The sequence below is a fragment of the Sipha flava genome, unplaced genomic scaffold, assembly GCF_003268045.1.
Source record: "Sipha flava isolate LNK unplaced genomic scaffold, YSA_version1 317_pilon_pilon, whole genome shotgun sequence".
NCBI lineage: Eukaryota > Metazoa > Arthropoda > Insecta > Hemiptera > Aphididae > Sipha > Sipha flava.
In genome coordinates this window covers 74,622-97,634 of record NW_020272999.1, presented here as the reverse complement: position 1 = coordinate 97,634, position 23,013 = coordinate 74,622, and the positions used below count along the sequence as shown (strand labels likewise).

The following is a 23,013-nucleotide window of genomic DNA, read 5'->3' as shown; positions in this document are numbered from 1 at the left end:
AATAATTAAATATATAAATACACATGTTAGGTGTGTAAAATTTTTGGAATCGTTAATGTCGAAACTTTGAAATTTAAACGTGGAAAATATTATTTCAACAAACGATAAACGTTTGGATAAATTTAACTTCGCACGTTTTCATTTTTAGAATAATATTACTCTGGTATAATGATATTGTACGCGGTAATGGTTTAAACACGTTGGCAAAACACTCTAGTTCCACTGCGCTATTGCTTACATTCACGTGTATACATATACTTATATAGATATCATAAATATATTCTCCACGTATATACTTTATTATCGTATGTATAAACTAAAAATAATACCGTTTATTTTTTCGACCAATATTCAACTGCCGAACGACAATTTTATCATCTATATAGTGCGAAACTATTGTTTTTATGTAATAACTAAATTGGTAATACAAAGTATTTATAAAATTTATAAAACAGATATTTATGTTGAACTATATGTTGTATTATATATGCTCTTACATAAATATGTGCATTTGATAAATAAATTGCAAATCGCATATCGAGAAAAGTATTAACATGCGACCAATTACAAACCTAGTTTAGCTACGGAAAAATTAATTTATAGACGTGTGTTATGGTCTTCGTACATATTATGACACGGATGCGTGCAATATGTGAAGTAAATATTAATAGATAGTATTACCAATAAACCGTTAATGTTTGCGAGGAGACCTTCGAATAGTTTTTTTTTATACCCGCAATAACTAGAAAGTTTCATGGTTCACGGAACGTCGTTAAATTCTGTGAACTGATAAAAGTCAGTTTTTTACTTCGTGATTTTACACGGTGGGTGTATATATTTATACACACACACACACACACACACACACACACGCATTCCCACATATTTATGTTCTTGAGATTAAAAAATGTCAATTGGTACTTAACACTAAGTTTTAGTGTAACCGATAAAATATCGTCATTATATGGTGACATGTTGAATTTTTCAACGTACATTTACTTTCATATCTTATACCATGGTTTCAATCAAAATCACGCACTACGGGTTACCTCTGTAGTACCTTCCAAAGATTTTCCATTATTCGTATTACCTTTGATATATTTTTTCAGCAGGTAAATTGGTGTTGATCTTGAACAAATATCCATACACGGTTTAGATATCGCTGCGGAGAATATACGCTACAAACCTTTCCTAGTCTATAATCTTTCCTTTGCATACACGTGTACTCGTGTATTCAGTGTTTTAAAATAAAGTCATAAAGTATTTAATCGATATCAGTACATAGTATTCACCTATTACACTTATTATATAGTGAAACGGTTATACCGTTTGTTAAAAAACATAGCAAATCGAAATAACATTGTTTCAGTGTTTTTTAACATATTTTTCAATCGTACCTGTTACCCTTTATGACCGTACACTGTAGTTATAGTAGACAACACATAAAATTACGTACAGGTGCCTTTGACTGTTGACATTGTACATGTAATTGGACGAGTATGATGATGCGTAACATAATTGCCGTATGTTTGATGATATTTAACACTTATTCGTTGTATACATGCGCGTTTGGTAAACCGACACACGTAATAATAGTATACATAGTACATTGCGTATATTTGTGGACCATACGATTTGCCAGATGCCACGCGTTAAACGTGTTCAGGGACGTGTAGTCCGTTGAGAAAACAATAACGCTCTTCTTTTTATCACTATCCCTCTCTCTTTCTCTCTCTCTCTCTCTCTCTCTCTCTCTCTCTCTCTCTCTTTCTCTTTCTCGCGCGTAACAATAATATACTTGTAAGCAAATGTACATTTTATTTGCTTGCAATCGATCGGCTTTAATCAGCTGCGCTCGTTCTTACGCACGCGTATAGGTATAAAGCGTGTAACACTGAAAACGTGTCGGTTTCGCTGGTGTAAAAATAAATATATTAACGACGTGCGTTCCGCGAATCGACGTCTGCGTAGCACTTATGTACGCGCACATACATTTTATACATATTTATTGTCGACCGCTCGAACGATTTAGCTCGATCTCTATACAATTATACTTGCACGGCGTATACGTATGCGCGAGAGATCGTTAAAACCCCGTGACCGGATTCCATCCGGTCGAACCTAAAACGCATTAACCGCTCGGTATATAATATATACATCGGCTGGTCTACACTCGTTTTTTACCACGCTCTATGGTACCGTGTCGTCATAGATAATGTATCGTAACGATAATGATGTATGACGAGTGTGATGCACCTCTACGTTCGAATGACGATGGTAGGTGGGCAGATGAAACGAATCGGTAGAAAAGGATAAAAACACGAACGGTCATTCGCAGGAAAAATTTTTTGTACGATCCATTTCATTATCAATATAATAAACGACCATGGTAATAACCACGTTTTCGATTATGATTAAGTCTTATCACGAAAAGAATACATAGATATTAATCTGAATTAATAATTAAAGAAGACCACAGATATTAATAATTTTGGAATATTAGTATTTTAAATTTTTATTTTTTATACGATATACTTATATACATGCAGTCAAGAGTAGGTACAGACTATAAACAGGTATGTAATAAATTTAATTAACATCATCAAATTGACATGAAAAAACATACATCATTGTAAAATCAATACAATCATTGCTCTAATTCAAAACACGAAGCGTGATTGTCAATAATTAAAATATAGGAGTTATATAAATAATATGATATGTTTAGGTACCTACAATTCACTTAATAGAATAATTAAAAATCTTAGTCAATGATACATATTTAATCAGAAAACAGCTCTGAAGCGAAATATTTTATATTATATTTATTTTTATTTATTTGAATTTAAAAATACATAAATTTAAATTATACAATGATGTTTGAATTTGAGGGAAATGCATGGGAGTTTTTGTATTTCAATGTTGGCACATTTGTATTTTATTTCTTCCCCGATTTATGTATTTATTCCATGGTAATAATGAAATGGAACGTACAAAAAAAATTTCCTGCGAATAACTGTTAGTATAAAAACGGATGTTTATCACTCTGACATATTACCTTTACGTGCTCACCACACGGATTCAACGCGGGATTCATATGTATCCTTGTGTAACATGTAATATGTATTCGTTTCAGTAAAACAAGCATGCGTACAAATGGATTCTCGCGTGTACAGGTTTATTGTGTATTTATTTTTTTTTATTACCTGCGCGCAGGACCCCCCACGGAGCGTGCGGCGGCGGGCAGGTGCGATCACGCCCTTTATTCGCCCCGTCTCGCGTATCATTGGCCCGCCGAACAATACCCGAAGCAACAGGTGTGTACGTGTGCGTTTTATCATACCTGCCCCCTGACTACACGTGAGTAAATCATGGCCGCGCCAGAGAACCGTGATGACGTTGTGTTTTTCAATTCGTGCATTACCTATCGTCCGCAATGACTGCGAAGCTTTTTGCGATTGTATGTACTCCAGTATACAATGCAATAGATAAATATTATTATATTATAAAAAAAATTATATTCGTAATAATAGTTTAATTTAATCGTAATATGTATATTTCTTATTGGTTGTTTTAAACTATCGACGGTATCGACATGATTGCGACCAAAACAAAACAAAAACAAATGTCTTTGACGTGTTCCGTCATAGAACACGCTTCAAAATTTATTTTATTGTTTTTAAATAAAAAGTTTTCTTTTCAACGTACCTATCTATTACCTATTTTTTTTTTTTAAACTTTTATTTGAATGTTTATTCCTTGCAGTGTTAAGATATTTATGGTAAATGGCAATACTTATAATATTATATAATCATTTAATTTTAACATATTATATTATGTCCACAGTATAAAATGCTTCCCCTAATAATTACTCTGGAGCCACCCCTGTTCCGACTTTAACCTTTTCCGTGAGATGGTGTAACAAATGTATCTAATTAACCCACCCGTATTGCAATAAGATACCATAGTATTGTTAAAACTTAGTCGGGTTACGTTTTATAAAATTAAAACCATATTAAATATTTTAATCGCTCAAGCCAATTTTTCCTGTTGTTCAATCCATTTGCAGTAATCAAACTATAGCTTATAATCAGTATAAAGATGGACGTAATAATTGTTGTCATGCTCAGATGAACTTGTTATTATTTTGCTTTTACACTTTTTTGTTTTTAAACGAAAAAAATCGAATTAAATTATATTTTTATAATTATAAATTATTTTGCTCATATCGAATGAGTACTCGTGAGCCCGATAGATCATAAGCATAGAATATGATTCAATTATTTCGTATCACGATATTCGTCATTACATGTGCTTTATATGAATACATATAGTCGTTATCGGGTGTACGCGCAATTATGAAACCATGAATTGAATTAATATTAAAAATCGATAATAAAACGTTAAATAATTCGAGTGTGATACCTCACATATCTCGCAGGGAAAACTCAAGAGCACGAATCCGATAATACGATACAAATTATTTGCTGGTCACTGCACACGCGTATTATCGCCGAATACATTATTATTTTTTTTTTTTTTTTTACTAACCGACTTCTTTATTTGGTTCACAGTTCCGTTGCCCGGCATGGGTCTGGAGAGTCTGATCAAGGGTTATCACGAGCAGCAACAGCAACAACAGCAGCACGGCCGAGATTCGTTGGAATTGCAGGGAACGCTCAAGGAACGCTTGAACGGCGGGTGCCGCACCAGGCCACCTTCGACACAATCGTCGCCGCCTCCGAGTTCGATGATCGCCGGCACCGGTCCGTACGGTTGCCTGCAGTGCAACGCAACTTTCGGAAATCGCGACCTGCTCGAAAAACACGAACTGCTCCATTCTCCGAACGCCCAAGTGGTGAGTCATTATTTAACAGTGTTTTCCTATTCGTAAATATGCATACTATAACCGTATATTTCATTTAATATCGGGCTACATAAAACACAACCAAGGGGTTCGGGCGCACGCGACGCGTCACATTTTTCTGTACATAAATATATGATCGTAGACCGGAGTGTAGGTATTAGCCGTCGCCCACGTCAGACCGATTTTTTTGTGATATCTATCATGCCATCGCACAGTCTATAGGTACACGTGTGATTTCTCAAACAAGAGACGAATAATATAAGGCCCGCGAACCGTTTAAATCTGGCTTGAACGCGTACAGCGCATACAATACGTACGAAGATTGTGAATTGTCGTTTTTCACCGGACCAACCGAATTCTTCACACGTGCGGCATTCGATATCCGGTGCACCGACCTTCGCTGCCGTCGTATGGGTTTGTCGGCCCCCGTGGAGGTACACGTATTTTGTATTTATTTATTTCCATTATATTTCGTGCTGCGTACTGCTCCACGACCTCGCCATGGCGCACCTCTTCGCCGGGAACGCTATCAACGTTCAAAAACGGACGCACGCACGCACGTGTTTAATACATTCGAAACGACCGGTTTCACTAGAGATGTACATTTTACGTAATACAAATGCTGGCGCACATATACTACTCGCGCGTGGAAAAATATAAATAAATATACGTTGTATACACGTACGAATATAAAATAAACACACCTAAAATCCGTCGCCAGTACACGGATACGAATGCTCACGATCGAAACGCATTCTCTGTTTTCGAGGCCGCCCCCGCGTCTGTGTGGTCCGACCACGGGTTTCCTTCGTCTATATATATGTATACATAATATATACAATAGTATTTGTGTGCGTGGCAAACAAAAGATTGGAAAACATTTTTGGGAGGTCGGGGAAAAAAAAAGAAAAATAAACACGTAAACGTGATGTATTCGTTGGCATACATATAAAGTGTATACACTAATATTGCACACGGCGATGATGCTGTTGGTTGAACGAGTACGATTCCGACCTTGACGCGCTGCGAGAGGATTCACCACCACCGCAAGGTGTTTCTATGCAGGGAAAAAAAAGAAGAAAGAAAGAAAAGATGCCATCCCTCGGCCCCCGCGCCCCGTGATGCTTACTTCGGGTGGTATAAACTCTTCGGGTCCGTCCAGATGTCAGCTCCTCCGGTCCCTTATTATTATTATTACCTCCCGCCGTTCGTGGAAATGTACTATACACGTTATAAAACACACTAAAAACCCGACCCCGAGCATATCTCCCGGCCGGTGTACAAAGGGATTCGACGTGTGCACCACACCGTGTGGCGCGCTCCGCACATGCATCACGTATTATGTAAACCGTGCTCACGACCACGTTTGTCTGCGCGCGTTGTACGTGTTATGTTGCCGTGCGAACGACCTCTTCTTCCCGCCACCGGTGTACGGCCGTCTTGCGTACGTATACCTATATACCACCTACCATCGTGTCTACATCTAGCGTATATCATGGGTACCGATGGCCATTAAAATCTCGCCATGACGGCATATTTGGGTCTTTTTTTTTCTTCCTCCCCTTCCATTTTCTCACCGAAACGAACGAACCGCCGTACACAATGGACCGCGCGTATACCACCCACCCGTCCCTTCACGATCGGCTTGAAATTCTTCTTCTTTTTCCCCTTCCCCATCCCGTGCCAACAGCTGCAACTGCAGGTATACGCGCGTTCCCGAGTAGGATAATGTATACACGTGCAGGATACATACGTATATTGTATTATACATAATCGATTAACGTACGGGTCCGTGGGCGGAGACACGGCCTCGCGGGATATATACCTATACATTCAACACAATACCCGAACGCGTACAATAAAATATATCGCCGCGCCAAACATGCGGACCACATGGCTTTTGGAGAATATATCGATAAAATTATTCCAAATGCCACCGGGTACGTCATCCCGTATCTGCGTGTACACGCTCGTGGAAATTGAGATAGACCATCTTTGTTCGGGCAGCCTCAGTGCGGTACCCAGAGATTATCACGTTGCTTTGGACGTCATCGTGTCTGTTTCCGATAACGTTTATCATGTCGCTTTGTGTAACGTGTGCGAGTGTAGATAAAAAAAAAAAAAAAAAAAGAGGTGTTGCTCGGAAAACGTAAGTCTGTGTGACCCGAAATAGTAATAAAAAAAAAAAAATTCCGTATACGGTACCATACACGCGCGCGCGCAGACTTACTGGAAACGATGGCTAGAGAGGATGCACGAGGTAAAGGCGATGCCGACTGCTAATACATATGTGTGGCGCAGTTAAATTAACCGATCATTGGCGGCAGCAGAGGACGGCGAACATGTTATCTTGGTGTGGCGGCACATGGAAAATAACGATTTTCGTAACTTGTCGCCATTAGGAATTCTCACGATTACTGCGCTGTGTGCCCGTGTACACGTACGGCACACACATTAAAATACTCGCTCCTATAAACACAGCCTAACACATGGTGACATGTTGTTGACGTCATACCTTTGCGACGTTCGTCGTATTTCATTCCGTTTTATTTTTTTATTTTTTTTTTTTTTTTTACTCTAACCGCACATCAACTCTAAATAGTATGTGTGTGTTGTTTTTTCGTTTAATTATTATTTTTAATAAGGTCTCCGGGCATGGGATTTAAAAGGGGACTCCTACAACGATTTTTTTGGTCGTGAGATTTTACGCACGACTATTTTTTCTTTTGTTTTCGTTATTTATTTCGTGCACACGTTTATACGTATACCTATCATCAACGAGCGCGTAACATAATAACGATCCTAATATCACGAATTTGTTTTTTTTTTTTCCAATTGCGTAGTCGTGCAAAGTATGCAACAAAACATTCGCCAACGTGTACCGTCTCCAAAGGCACATGATAAGCCACGACGAAAGTGCGGTGCTTCGGAAGTTCAAATGTCCGGAGTGCGAAAAAGCATTCAAGTTCAAACATCATCTCAAGGTAACGATTATAAATACACATACTAATATGTATCTGCAATTATTTTATATACTTGTAATTGGCTACTTGTATGATAGCATCAAAGTAGATAATAATAAATTAATTCTTTCTTCTCTTTTTTTCTTGTAATCGACCGTTAAAATCATACATTCAAACATATTTCGTGTCAATTTACTCGGTTCATCGCCAAAACATGCTGATCGACATTTGAAACCATAATGTATACATCTTTTCTTGACTTCGTCTTCCCGTCTTAGCCGTGGTCTCCCCAAAGGTCTCTTTCCTCGCGGAGCACCACATTAAACTATTAAACTATTAAACCATGATCTACTAATGTTCCCTCTTTTCTCTGTACATGTTCTGCGCAATGACGTTTTCTGCTCTTAATATTAATTAGTTTGCTCTATCAAAAATCAGTGGTATAATTTTTATTTTTTTCTATAGGAACATATTCGAATTCACAGTGGTGAAAAACCCTTCGAATGCTCCAACTGCGGTAAACGATTCTCACATTCTGGTTCGTATTCGAGTCATATGACTTCCAAAAAGTGCCTGGTCATCAACATGAAAATGGTCGGCCGCGGGTCGCAAGCCAACAGCCGAAACGGAACCCAACAACAACCGAATAACATTTACGCGGTAAAGCGTCACGGTTCAAACAACAACAACAACAATAGCAATCACAACAACAACATAAACAACAACAACAATAGTAATAACGCGTTCGCGCCGATGTTGCCATTGTCAGTAGTGCCGACTATAACGCCACCACCTTCATCATTCTACCACCCACCGCCGACAACGGACGCGGCTAATGTTGCCCGAATATACTTCCCTAACCTATTTAACACATCGAATAACTTCGACATTCACAGCTTGCTACGGCCGTCGGTGGTATCCCCGGTGCCTGTGAAACAAGAACTACAAGATGACTGTTGCAACGACAGCAAGAAGACGATCGATGTGGTGACGGATGACTGCAAGGATAACGAGAGTGGTGGCGAAGACGAGGATGAAGACGAGGACGATAAGTACGATAACGTGATCGACGTGGTGAACGTGGCGAAGAAGGATCGCGAAGATGGCAGAGGCAGCGGTAGCGGTGGCGAAGAAGATGTGGTCAAGAGACTACTTGAGACGGTCAACGTTTCGGCGGTCACCAAGCAGCTGATGATGACCAACGCTGCCATTCACTACCAGCAGCAACACCTCCACCACCACCAGCCACCACCATCTTGCGGTTCATCCGGTGGATGCCCGAGTGTGATGAGCGAATCTCCACCATATCACCAACAACAGCCGCATCATCAACACCACCTGCAGAGGCCCGAAGGGTTAGCCGCCAAACTGGAAGATTGCTGCATACTCGCCGGCAAAACAGTCAACAACAACATTAACAACAACAACAGTAACCACAACAATAACGGCCGTTGCGGCGGTGGTACGTACGACGCGAGCAGCGACTGTTACACGGACGATGAGCACAGACCGTGCACAACGGAGGAAGAGGACTCGGTAGACCAGGACGGTCGTAAGATCCGCGTCCGGTCACAGATCGCCGACGAACAACTGGTCGTGCTCAAGGAGTGCTACGCGGCCAACCCGCGACCTAAACGTGAGGAACTGTGCAGGATCGCGGACAGGATTGGTTTCAAGGTGCGCGTCGTCCAGGTGTGGTTCCAGAACAATAGAGCGCGGGACAGGCGCGAGGGCCGCCTGGTTCACATGCCGTACTCACCGGCCATGACCACGGAAACGGGTGCTGCCGCTATGGCCGCGGCCGTAGCCGCCGCCGCTGCAACCGCTGCATCCACACCGAATCCGGAACAGCCGCTCGACCTGTCTATGGGCCGCGGACGCCGCGATGACTGTAGGGACGGTGACGACGAATCCGCTGGTAGCGCTGTCAACCTGTCATTGGACGTCGGTCAAAATTGGACCAACAAAAAACGGGACAGCTGCGACTCGTCGCCAACGCCTGTGCAGAACCGCAGAACACCGCATGACTACTATCCGACACCGTCGCTCGTTTACGCCACTCCACCACCGCCTCCGCCAACCAATCATCCTGCGTCCCATTCGCCCATACCGGCCGTCGCGCTTCGGCACAATGGCAGTTTGAGCCCTGCGTCCGATAAACGTTCGTGGAAGAGAGTGAGTACAATATTTCATCGCGTACATATGATATATGACAATTAACGTGTTTCTAGCACCGCGATATAACCTCTATTTACAGACCCTTGATTTCTCTGACGGCGAAAACCTCCCTACAATACGTTTTTAATTCTTAGTACTCAATTAACATTTTTAAGGGTTTCCCGTTTAAAGAATAATATTTTTATAGCATTCGATCCTTCACCACCACTGTAAAATTTCTGAAACCTTCTTGGTGTTTAAAATAATATTTAGCAAAAAAGAAGACGCGATTGTCTAGAATGATTATATTGGAAGTTATTAATCGTTTAACTATTTGATTTCGTTACTCTTTTACATGTATATTTTTTCAATGCGTACGTCATAAACATAAATGTTATCACACATAATAACAACAGTTTGACGAATACATTATACTTGGACTACCAAAATTGAATTCACAAAATTTTCAAAAATATATTGATATTGAAAAGTAAAAATCTTGTGTAAAATAAAATCGACTTCATGATGACAAATATACCTTTAAGTGAGGGTTTTTGTTATTTCGAATACTAATATCATTAATATATTAAACCAAATTTCAATCTAAAATAAAAATAATAATAGATTATAAACTATTATTATAAACTGTCGAACTAGGAATTTTTTCGACAAAGTTGTCCGTTTTCCAATATTATAATGTTATTCGACATAAATGATTAAATATGTAAAGATTTATCTATTCTGTTATATTGTGAAAAATTGCGCCATTACTTAATAATTCAGATTTTAACAAAATATTTGATTAATCATTTTTTTCCTCGCTTTGAGTAAAAACGTCCACTTGTAATTATAATTTAACAGGAATAAAATTTAGGTTTAGCCGCTAATATTCTAGCTATACATATTGCACTAAATATACGATGACACCACATAACACATATGGATCAAACGACACACTATCATTTACACATATGCAATCAACTCTCGTAATATTCTACTCAATTCTACCTCGTTAAATTAATTAATGTCCAGACGACTTGTTTTCCTTGTTTGCTTTCATAGATTGCATGCAATATATATATATATATATATATATATGTATAGTTTCCGTGTCTATTTATATATTTATGATAGATATCGTTACATAGATAGTAGTATACTAGTTACCCATATTTATGTAATAGTGAAAATTAATTTTTCGTTGAAATTTCAATATACACCCAACGTATAATAATAATGTAATAATGTATTATTCGGTACCATAGGGATACGGAGACTGGAGCGACATGACGGACGAAGCCGAAGATTCGGGATGCACGTCCCAAGATCCAGACGATGCAGTGTCCACCGGAGGTAGTGGTAACAACAATAACAGCAGTAGTGTTGCATCGACCACCACGGTCAGTTCACCGAGCAAAAAGTCCAAAACGTCATCTGTGGAATCAGCCGAAGTACCTGGTACGTAGTCCTATTTATTTGACACATATACTCGTATGTAGTAATTTTCCACTCGCTTATTCCAATCGAAAGGAGGAAAAAAACAATGTAATTTATTATATTATTAAATCTTATATTAATGACTCCTGGATCGGTGACCACCATCCATATCTCCACAAATAAACCACGAGTGTCAACACTCTAAAAAACACAACCCAGAACGATTACAATAATTGTATATCGATCTGAGTTATTGGGTCATATTATTATTGTACCGTAATTATTACGGTACAAGAAATACTAGCCTGCAAGGAAATAGGGAAAATTATTTTTCTCCTTCATATTTCAATCCAAATTATAAGAATCTAAAACAGATTTAAACAAATGTTTGACTGCCTTGCATTTATCGTTGCATTTAGCCTGTACTTGTAAGCATATCTATTTTTATATATTTTTCGATTCTGCGGTACGCACAGTTTACAGTTATTTCGCTAACCGGACGCACTTGTACCATTTCTCCCCTTCTGCACTTCACGCCTCTTGCACCAATTCATCATCTACCGGTTATCGCGAGGAAAATTTACACCCTGCGTCATGTTAAAGCGACAGCGCAGATGCCATATATTATTTTCGCAAGTAGGTAAAAATACCTTTACGACGGGTGAAGTAAAAATTCTTCTTTTGGGTGTTACATGAGCTCATATATATATGTATACTGCAGTTTTATGTTATAAAACACCACTTGTGGCCTGTAATATATATTATATCCGTCGGCCCCTTCTGTAGTAAAACAACCATTTTACACTATATTTAATAACGTCATTGTACTTTCTCGCAACAATAATAACGGTCCGCTTCCTGTATGATTGCAGATCAGAGACCGCACAAGTGCGACGTGTGTCCGAAGGCGTTCAAACATAAACACCATCTGACCGAGCATAAGCGGCTTCACAGCGGCGAAAAACCGTTCCAGTGTTCTAAGTGCATGAAACGTTTCTCGCATTCGGGTTCGTACAGCCAACACATGAACCACCGGTTCTCGTATTGCAAACCGTACAGAGAGTAAGGGAGAACATACAACTTTACATACGGCTTTTCAACTCCACATCCCCCGCCTCTACAATACTCCTTATCAACACCCCACAACAGCAAACATCCTCCTCCCCAACGAAACGACGTGATTTTTATTTTTTTTTTTTTATCGTGTCATTATAATATTATACTATTGTATGAAAAACAAAAAAAAAAATATGACAGATTCTTTTGAAATGACGTCTACACTACATATTTACCGCTTTATTATTATCACGCAAAAACCTACAAGAATATGACTATACTATAACATACAATATTATTATTACATACTATTTTATTATTACTATTATTATTATTATTATTATTATTATTAAAACTATATATATATATATATATATATACCTATTTAATATGTATTACTATTTCTACTAGTATTTTACAACTTTTCGCCTCGTATTTTTTTTCTTATTTACGATTTTTTTTCTGTACAATATTTTTGTCTTTATTTTCAACTCGTCCCGTCCCCGGTTTCTTTTTTCGTTCAGAATAAAAAAAAAAATTGTTATAAAAAAAAAATTAAAAAAAAAATTTAAAAAATTCATAACGTTTTTATATATTATGAAAAGGGTCAACGTTTATATTCTATGTGAAAAATATAAATTAATTTAAAATAATAATTGAGACAATAATTTTTTGGGTTGTTCGACACATACTCTGCGCCTATATTATATTATATGTATTATAGTGATGTGTTTTAGCCGTTATCATTCTGAATTTATATTTTTATAAAAATGTTAAACTATATAGCATAAATATTGTATAAAGTTTGACAAAAAACAAAAAAAAACAAAAAAAATTACTTTATATACATATATATATATATATATATATATAAGTTATGATACCACGAGAGACAATAAGTAAAGTAAATAAACATTTTTTTTTAACATTGTAAATATTTGATGATTTAGAGTGTGATTTTTTCCATGAATTATTTATGAAACTTTAATATATTTATAATAAAATAATTATAATTTAACTTTTATGTATAAATAAAAATGTAAAAAAATAAAAAAGTAAAAAAAAAAAATAAAATAAATATAAATTAATTTATACAATATATATATATATATATATGTGTGTGTGTATGTGTTTATATAATGTTATAAAAGCCGATTATTTATTCACACGTGAAACCATATTGTTATCGAGTCAAATATATATATACGTATTACATATTGTGTAGGTACGCAAAGAGAGATATCTGTACAATTTATTCAAAAGTAGTTATCGTTCGTCTGAAAACAATGTAAAAAATTTGTAAAAAAAAACTGTTCTCCGCTTTTTATTAGCTGCTCATCGTAATCTTAACACATGCATACGATTATATAGATGTTATTTGTACCGTTGTTGAATCTATTAAATACATACGTTATACATTTATAGTATACACATACACCATAGCTTCGATTTTCATTTTCATTTTTCGAGTACACACATGCGCGTCTACAAAGATAATATTTACACAGGTTTTTATTGCGTTCATTATTTTATTATCATAATTTCACGATTGTCGGTGGATAGAGGATATAGCGAGCGGTCCACGCGAAACATTGGTCTTGTAGAATTTCTGCCCCTGCCTGCGCATGATTTCCATTTGTACTTAAACGAAAAATAGTCTCACAAAACACGCGTTTAAACGCTGTTTATGAGTGCACATACACAACATTGTTAACAACTCCAAAACGTATTTCGAACGACTGCGACGGGGCACCGCATCAACAGTCTTACATACAATGTTATGATTAAACACATATCGTGTATGGTTTATGTGCCTAGTAATGCGTTCAAATATGGATTTTGTGCGACTATTTTTTCCTACGGGTCGGTAATTATTATTATTAATTATATATATATTGTATTTATTATGATTACAGTCGGCGGGGGGAAAAAATTAGTATAGAATTTTTCTTTTCGACCGACACAAATTATGTGAATTCAACGTGCCTAAATAATAATTATATTTTTCAGTATTTTATTCATTTATTATATTATATATTATACGCAACGCGCGAGAAAAAAACACTGTATATACAAATTATACATACATTTACGGTTTGTAAGTAGAAAATACGATTTTCTCACTTTTTATCCTTTTTTTTTTTAGTGTTAAAATTTGGCTAGAATGACCAAAGATAATTAAGGAAAAACATAATGTTAAGCATTGGTAAAATCGATTTTACATTATACAGATATATATATATATATAATATACAATAAATAACTTAATTCATGTAAGTACGTTTTCCGTATATATTTTTTTCGACTTTAATTTTGTGCAATGTGTTTTATTATGAATATTTTTTTTTCTTTTAAGGTTAATGAACAATATTTATGATGTACGTTTTTTTTTACGGTATTTTTTGTGTTTTTGGTTATTTAGTTTATTTTGGTTATTGTGATTTTTTTTTCTTTCAACAATTTTATTTTACATTTTTCAAAGATTTTTCATTATATTATAAACTATTAATAAATATTATAAAATTAATATGATTTGGTTTTTTCAAAGTATTGTTTTTTTTTCAAATCATATATATATATATTTGTATCTATATATATATATATATATATAAATATATAGTATAAAATTTAACGTAGTTACCCGTACAATTTTTGTTCGGATATATAAATAAGTTTATATTGTATTAATAAATAAGACCATATTATATATAAATATATATATATATATATATACGTGTATGTATCTTTACATAAATGGCTAAATTTAATAATCCAACGTGGACGAGTAATTGTCATTTATTCAAACCACCCGTATTATATGCACGACATCACTGGCTATTCCTTTCCCGTTCGGGTAAGCATCTAAGAGGCGACAACTCTGATCGAGACACAAAATCAACGTAGTGTTTTCCACTTAGCAAGTTTTTACACATAATAACCCAGTACCTATGAGTAAGTATTCCAAGCGATCACGTACAACCATTTATTTTAAAATTTACATTTACAGTACTTATATGTTTACCATGGTAGCATATTACCGAAACATAATTTATCGTGATATAGCGCAAATCATCATATATTCATCATAGTGAACTGTACTTTTAGATAGTTATAATTTCAAAAATTGTCTTATGTATTTTTATTCGCAAAATAAATAGTTCTATAAACTAACATGTTGAATGCATAATTGTGTTCAACACCGTACAGTGATATCAGTAGAATAGATATAACATTATTATGTTAAAGCGTACTGGTTTTTTTTTTTATGGTCATCTACCCAACACAATTGAAAAGTATAGGCCGTCTAAGCATAAAGTTTAGGAACACTACCTTATAGAACTGTTATTAATCTACAATTAGTACACTTTGGTATACATTTCTAATAGGATATGCATAAAAGAACTAATAACGTTGAATTTGAAATATAAATTTAATAATCTGTCATTAAATATAATTAATAATATAATATAATATCATTAATAAAATCGAAAATGTCTCGATATTTTTTTTAAAAATCGCCTATGTTTGTAGATTTTTCTATAATATATTATAAAAAAAATCTATTTATAATCACGTATAACCAATATTCAAATTATCACACTAACTTAATTTAAAAAAATAATCTGCTCAGATATTATGTGATTTTAATTTAATTTAAATAAGTCGTAGTTTAAAAAAAAAAAACATAAGTCTAGTGGGAGATTTATATTATTGGATTACGTTGAATAAACATAACCTCTCACTCGTTTCGGTGATGGATGTTTCTTTTTCATTCTGGTTAATTTTACAAAACTAATTTTAGTTATTTCGTAATTTATTATTATTACTTCTTATTCATAGTTTTTTTTTTTACTGGTTTATTTATTGATCATGTAAAATATAACTTTAATTATAAGACATTTTCAATAATTTGGTTAAAATCACATTAAAACATTTTTTTATGGGATTAAGATACTTAGAATAGCCGTGTGACGTTATTGTAGGTAGAGTTGTAATTAATTACACATGTAAGATAAAAGTTGCTCGTCTTTTACACAATAATTTATAAACAAAAGTTTTTATATTTTATGTTTAATTTAAGCGGTATTCGTTAATTGCGCCGAATTTGGGCCACTACCTGTATAATATACATCTATTGCGCCGGTATAAAAAGGGTAAATAAAAAGGTATACATATATGCCTAGGCCTATAACAAACCAGTACCTTATATCTGACAAAATATATATCACTACAATTATTTCAATGTAACTTTTAATTTTTTAATTATCAACTTATAAAAGGTAAAAAATGTTTAACTACATGATTTTCACTACGGTACAAGTCATCAGTTAGAAAATTCGAATTGCACAAACGCTATTATTCCTCTGACCATTTAAAAATGAGAAATTTAATTTTTAAATTTCGGTACAAGCGTTATTTACGAACAGAAATTTTATAAAAATAGATTCTAATGGTCTAAGCAGATGTTATAACAGGGGCGTATTTAGACTTACTTCTAGGAGGTGGCGACTCACATTTTTTCTTTAATTCAGACTCAACATTTAGAAGTAAAATTTTTGGTAATATTTAAATCTGGTGAATCCTTAATATTTGTGGTATTTTTTTTAATCTTATGCCTGATCCACTTAGAATCAACTTTTGTGTAATTCTCTTTTAACACCTGTCTGAGTTTTGAAAGTTACGCTTGTGTTTTATTTGATATTTCACTAAATATGGACCCGACAAAAAGCCTAATTCAGTATTTACAACCATGCGTAATTTGATTTCGTTATAAAATGATACACATTAAAAAAATTTGAAATGTGTATCTCACGTATAATCGATTCCTTAAATACAGATTTAGAGGGGCAATCGCCCCTTCGCCCCCCTCTAAATATGCCCCTGTATTATAGAATTGTAGAGTACAAGCAGTGTCGGCACTACAATTTTAAAGGCCCTAGGCGAAATAAATTTCATGAGGGCGCGAGGCCCTTGCAAGGTCAAATCTGAAAATTTTTTTTGGGAGGGGTCCAAAACATGTGTATTGTAACTTTATTGAATTTAGATTTTGACTTTTGATATTTGGTTAAAAATAAGGCAGAAAAAGATTTAATCTTCTTTTATTAAAATTAATATCATATTTTTATATGATATTATGATATAAAATTAAAAACAGTCAATGATTAATTGGAGCTGAAGTCATTTTTGACTGAAAATATTTATATTGGTATTAAAAATAAATAATTATTTAAACATTCGTAAAATATTGAAAAAATTTCGGGAGGGGGGGGTGTTATCACCATTGATTTGTCCATGACTGTGTATAAAATATTTCTATTCAAATTTTAACGTTTATATAATATGTTCTTAGGGTCATGTTAACGAATTTTTCACCTGGAAACAGAAGATTTTATAATTTTCTAGCTTCTCCATTCTAATGTAGCACCTATTATTATAAAGAAATATATTACAACGGTTTTTTTAATGTAAAACGAATACCTATACATATATGTTTCGTTATAATAATAGAACATGAAGTAAATTAATGGTAGAAAGGATATATGAATGTACTCGTATAGTGCAGTAAGTTAAAAAATTGAAACAGTAATCACGTCCGCTCCGCGTGGTAGACATGAGATGATAAAGACTTATCCATAATAAAATTGATATAATATTATGTTAATCTAATTGCTGACCGGATATGTATTAGTATTACCACCCGCTGTAGTTTAAAACCTAAATAATGTTTTTACGATGCATTACTAGGTTTTTTGTTTTTTTTTTAACTTAAAAACCCTGTTATATTGTCATTTTATCAAACACAGTATAAGTAGTGCATACCAAAATGCATAATAATGCGTATGCTAGAGTGCATACTACCAAAAATGGCCACCATCGAAGTAATTATTCATCTCCACACTTAAACACATAATTTTTGAATAATTAAGTCACGAATTATGATTTAAGTTAATTATTTCTTCTGAGTTAATTATATAATTATAGGTTATATTTAATCTATATAATAGCAAATTTTAGGGTGGTGCTTCGCATTCATATCATCTTGACTATTTTTCACTAAATGATTATATTATATTTTTTCTGATTAATATTTTACACTTTTTTTTCATTATTTAAAGATTCAAAAAATAATAAGTTTCCAAGTTACACAACATTTCACCTCTTTAATACTTTTATAAAACAGGGGTTAAAAATTTTTTTCAGCAGCAGCATCCAATATTTCCAAACTAAAATATAGCATAATAATAGATATAATACAATTTACTTGCCAAAACAACATATAAAATGATGAAAAATAAAACAAAACCTGACAATTTAAAACTTAGAAAAATAGTAACAATAAAACTCAATTAAGAATCAATCCATCCACACATGAATACCTATTTCAAAATTAAAATCAACCACCAACAAAATGCAAATTTAACGAATAAAATAGAAAAGATTAAAAGTTAGGAGAGATCCTCTTTCTAATAATCGGATCAAATTAACAATCAAGATATTTCATAACTACCATTTCTCAAGAGCAATGTAATGTTTTTTTTGTTCTATATAACAAAATTAAAGAGGTATAAGCTCATTTTTAAAATTAATTAATTGTACATGTCATATAATAATGTCAAAGCAAAATGTAAAGCTAATGGCTTCAGCTGTCAAAGCTTAAAATCAATTAAATTAAAAAAACAAATTATCATTTACTAATGGTTTTTAAATTTATGATAAAATATTTGAGTTTTTAATACAAAAGAACTTATAAATAATAATGGTTTTACAGTCTTGTTTAAAAATGAATGTCAATAAATTATGTGTATATTTTTCATATAAAATATGTATTTGATTTATAGAATTTATATCAACACTGTCAGGAATTTTTAATATTAACAGTAATATTAAACATATTAGAAAACAATTTTGAACAGTGCAAAAAATATGTTTTATTTTTAAATTTGAAATACCTAATCATAAAATATGAATTACTATCAACATAAATAAAATAATATAAGTGCTGTTTATTTATAAATTTGGTAATTTTTAATAAAAAGCTAATAATTTTTATAGTAACTGGATATAATTTATAACTCTTTATATAAATAATAATTAATTTTTTTTTTACATCAAGTAATGTATCATAATAATGAACTTAAATTATACATAAAAACTATTGAGGAATTTAAAATAATCAAAATCATTTTTTCTTTCAATAAAAAAAAAAATGAAATGGATACCAACAAATTTCATGATACGATAACAGTACTTAGTACTAGAAAAAAAAGTAAACAAAATATTCAAATTAATATTTAAATTAATTTACATCATTGTGATTTATTTTGACATAGCATATTTATATATGACACCGATATCAAATCTTTTTCTTCAATTTGCAAATGTGACATCAGATTTGAAGCAATTTTTTGGCCATCCTCGACGGTTTGTTTATCGTCTAATACCACCTAAAAGAATACAGTGACAATCAATATAAGTATTTTGATATAAATTTTACATAAGACAGTACTTACTTCTAATTCTACAAAATCTCCAAGTCCCTCAACACTGTCAAAATGCACTCTTGTTTGACCAATCATTATCAAGTTTCTAACTTTCTTCACAATACCCCAAGTACCCAAGGTTGTGGAAAGGAATTCCTTGATATCATCAGGTACCTTGCATCTATGGAAGTCACTTAATTTTGGTCCAGTGATTTCTTCTCTTTCATAAAAGATTAACTCTGAATCAGATCCCTGTAGGCACAAAACCAATTATACACTATAGTACAATCAAAAAACTCTATTACATAGTTTATACCATGTATGTTTTAATATTAGATTCTGAGTATCATAATTTTATAACAATATCAATAGAAAATTATGATTAAAATATAATATATGTTATTTAAAATAGGCAATTATATAAATATATAATAAATAATATGTTGTCCTATACCCATTTTAAAAAATATTTTCCAGATCAAATGAAAATTAATATTAAATGTTAAGTCCCATTACAGACCTATGAATAAAATAATAAAACATAATTTTTAAAATAAAAACTAATTAGAGAATGATTTCATAATATTTTGATATGTTATACCAGTTAGTAGAAAAATTACATAATCAAATTTTAATAGACCAATGAACCATGTGATATAATATTATATCAATTTGTATGAAATTTACTTTACTTATGGATTTCTGTCCAAAATTCCAATGGTTTAACATTATGAAATAATAAGTGAATTGTTGGTTATTAACATTAACTTATATTTAATAGTAATCAATGTTGTTAAGGATATGTCCAGGAGATATTGCCTATATTTTTCACAAATATCTATGTGTTAGAATAATTGGTATCAAACTTAAAAAAATAAAATTAATAAAAACCAAAATATGATTTAGATAATAATTTATATACTGTACATGTTTTACTAAAATACTAAATAACTCAATATTTGCTCACATTCAACAAAACTTCATGTGTTCGGTGTAAGTATCAACATTCATTTTCCGTAATAAAAAAAATAAATAAAAATATTAACTAATACTTAAGTAGATGGTACACTGTTTTACGCATTAAGTTTTAATTTTACCTGGATTTTTCTGAACTTTAATTTTCCTTTGTTGCCGGCCGGCAGATTGTAAAACGTATCTTCTTGATTAATAATTACATCGATGTCTTCAGATGTATTCGACTTCAGGTTCGAAATTCGTTGTTTTGCGGCCTTCAAATCGTTGATGCGAGCCTTAATCTCTACATTCCTGGGCATACTTCAGACCGGCAATAATACGTGTATAATTGCAAATGATCAATAGGTTACCAGACAAAATGTTGTTTGGACAGAACGCTTATTATTTCATCTTCTAGCTGCAATCCAACAACGAAATTCAACAACACACAATGGGTATATAAACAAAAATTATCTTATTGTCACTCGAGACCGCTGAAAAATGGCGGGTAAATCTCAGTATCTCATTAAACATCTGTATTTCACCCACAGAATTAAACTATAGATTACATAATAATATATTATAAAATCAACGGTTAAACGTTAAAATGTAAACATATTGATGTACACCTATCATTATTTTATTGTTTTTAAATATTATTGTACATTATTTATAAATTAATTAAAAAAGGTACGACTGGAAGTAATAATCAGCAATATAATAATATTCAACAATTGATAATTAAATTTTATTTATAAATTCTATTTGGTACTCGTGTGTGTATATCTATTGTTTGGGTTTACCCATAAAAACGTATTACTCATTTTCCAACATAAATATGTATTCATAATGTATAAATATACAGTTTGGTGATTACTAACTGTGCCGTCGATAATATATAAGCCGTCGATAATATATAATATTGAATGTTCGCTAATATATTTATAGACTATTGCACCAGAATTTCACATCCGCAAACCCTATTATTCAGTTTTCTTTTTTAGTTTTATCTGAATTCAAATTTTCGCAGTACCGTTGAATCTTTTTGTGAACACGTTTTGGTTAGAACGTAATTGGTACCAAGTCGAAATGACCACTCAAGTCGATGAAGCATTCAAAAAAATCCAATCCAGCGATAGAGTTGAAGGCTTCATAATACTGGACATTGATGGTTTGTTGATCATTTCACCAGAAATTGTATGCATATTAATAGCTGTTAATTTTAATTTTAGGAGTCCCAATTAAATCCACTATTGGGAACTCGGCGACTGTCCAGTATTCCAGTCTGGTACAAATGATAATAGGGATATCGAAGCACATGTTCAAAAAATTTGACGCTTCAGATGTATTGATGTCCATGCGTTTACATACGAAAAAAAACGAGATAATTATTATATTGGGTAAATATATTTTACATAAAATATGAAAATAGATTTTTAATAATACTACTGCAGTCTTAGAAAATATTTGTATATATAATAAAAAAAAATAACAATAATTTGTTAACAATTTAATTAGTTAAATACATTTTCTATAATATATAATGAAAAAATATATTAGGTATACTATATAATATATATTTTTCTATAGGTATCACTTAACATTTAAAACTATGTGCCTATAATCTGTGCCTTGAGAAAACACAACTTGCACGCTTATTTGATATGCCTATTGTGCAACAACAAATCTGCTATATGTTTTCTTATAGTACAAGGAATAAATAAAAAATAATAAGAATAAAAGTAAACTCATAAATTATCTTTTACAGATAAATTATACACGATGATAGTAATTCAAAGTCCAAGTGGAGTAAAACCACCAATGTAGAATTATAGTATAAGCATTTTGGAACAGAGCAAAACTAATAAATATCATACAAAAATACCCTTTTTCCAAGAAGTGACGTGACTTAGCCTTATTTAGCATATTTAGATTTCTTATATAGTCAATTATATGAGTTAGTATCATTTTGTGTTATAAAGTTTTATTTTTGTTACAATGTTGGTAAAAAATAATTTATATACACTTAATACTTCAACAATTTAATAAAAAAAAAAAATACAAATATTTTAATACATTTCATTTATAATATTAATTA

At 32.9% G+C, this 23,013-nt stretch overlaps 3 protein-coding genes across 7 annotated transcripts in view; 2 read left to right on the top strand and 1 right to left on the bottom strand.

Moving 5' to 3' along the window:
- The window catches only part of LOC112686610 (zinc finger protein 1), a 174,764-nt gene extending 162,053 nt beyond the window's left edge, over positions 1 to 12,711 (top strand). For all 3 annotated transcript variants that reach the window (XM_025558981.1, XM_025558982.1, XM_025558983.1), the window contains 5 exons: positions 4,575 to 4,858; positions 7,711 to 7,851; positions 8,296 to 10,005; positions 11,253 to 11,445; positions 12,297 to 12,711. In XM_025558981.1, coding sequence (XP_025414766.1) covers positions 4,575 to 4,858; positions 7,711 to 7,851; positions 8,296 to 10,005; positions 11,253 to 11,445; positions 12,297 to 12,490 — 2,522 coding nt within the window. In that variant the 3' untranslated portion in view covers positions 12,491 to 12,711. The remainder of the gene's footprint in view (positions 1 to 4,574; positions 4,859 to 7,710; positions 7,852 to 8,295; positions 10,006 to 11,252; positions 11,446 to 12,296) is intronic.
- A 6,977-nt stretch (positions 12,712 to 19,688) lies between these two features.
- Positions 19,689 to 21,262, bottom strand: LOC112686605. Its single transcript, XM_025558975.1, has 3 exons — positions 21,059 to 21,262; positions 19,992 to 20,213; positions 19,689 to 19,925 (listed from the first exon to the last, which is right to left on the bottom strand). Exons 1-3 carry the CDS (start codon positions 21,233 to 21,235, stop codon positions 19,788 to 19,790), a joined length of 537 nt encoding a protein of 178 aa, XP_025414760.1. The 5' UTR covers positions 21,236 to 21,262; the 3' UTR covers positions 19,689 to 19,787.
- Positions 21,263 to 21,289: 27 nt separating this feature from the next.
- On the top strand, positions 21,290 to 22,966 carry LOC112686606 (dynein light chain roadblock-type 1-like). Of its 3 annotated transcripts, none has more exons than XM_025558976.1 (4): positions 21,290 to 21,370; positions 21,920 to 22,086; positions 22,148 to 22,315; positions 22,684 to 22,966. In XM_025558976.1, exons 2-4 carry the CDS (start codon positions 22,005 to 22,007, stop codon positions 22,740 to 22,742), a joined length of 309 nt encoding a protein of 102 aa, XP_025414761.1. In that variant the 5' UTR covers positions 21,290 to 21,370; positions 21,920 to 22,004; the 3' UTR covers positions 22,743 to 22,966. The 3 variants fall into 3 exon arrangements, with proteins under 3 accessions (XP_025414761.1, XP_025414762.1, XP_025414763.1); XM_025558977.1 differs by lacking the exon at positions 21,290 to 21,370 and adding an exon at positions 21,577 to 21,605; XM_025558978.1 differs by lacking the exon at positions 21,290 to 21,370 and adding an exon at positions 21,612 to 21,843.
- Positions 22,967 to 23,013: the final 47 nt, after the last annotated feature.

Excerpts from the sequence above, each read along its gene's own strand:
- LOC112686605 (XM_025558975.1), bottom strand. The coding sequence starts at position 21,235 with ATGCCCAGGAATGTAGAGATTAAGGCTCGCATCAACGATTTGAAGGCC. Across the intron at positions 20,214-21,058 it reads TAAAGTTCAGAAAAATCCAG|GGATCTGATTCAGAGTTAAT; the intron begins GTAAAATTAAAA and ends TTGTGCCTACAG. Across the intron at positions 19,926-19,991 it reads GAGATTTTGTAGAATTAGAA|GTGGTATTAGACGATAAACA; the intron begins GTAAGTACTGTC and ends GTATTCTTTTAG.
- LOC112686606 (XM_025558976.1), top strand. The coding sequence starts at position 22,005 with ATGACCACTCAAGTCGATGAAGCATTCAAAAAAATCCAATCCAGCGAT. Across the intron at positions 22,087-22,147 it reads CATAATACTGGACATTGATG|GAGTCCCAATTAAATCCACT; the intron begins GTTTGTTGATCA and ends TTTTAATTTTAG. Across the intron at positions 22,316-22,683 it reads CGAGATAATTATTATATTGG|ATAAATTATACACGATGATA; the intron begins GTAAATATATTT and ends TATCTTTTACAG.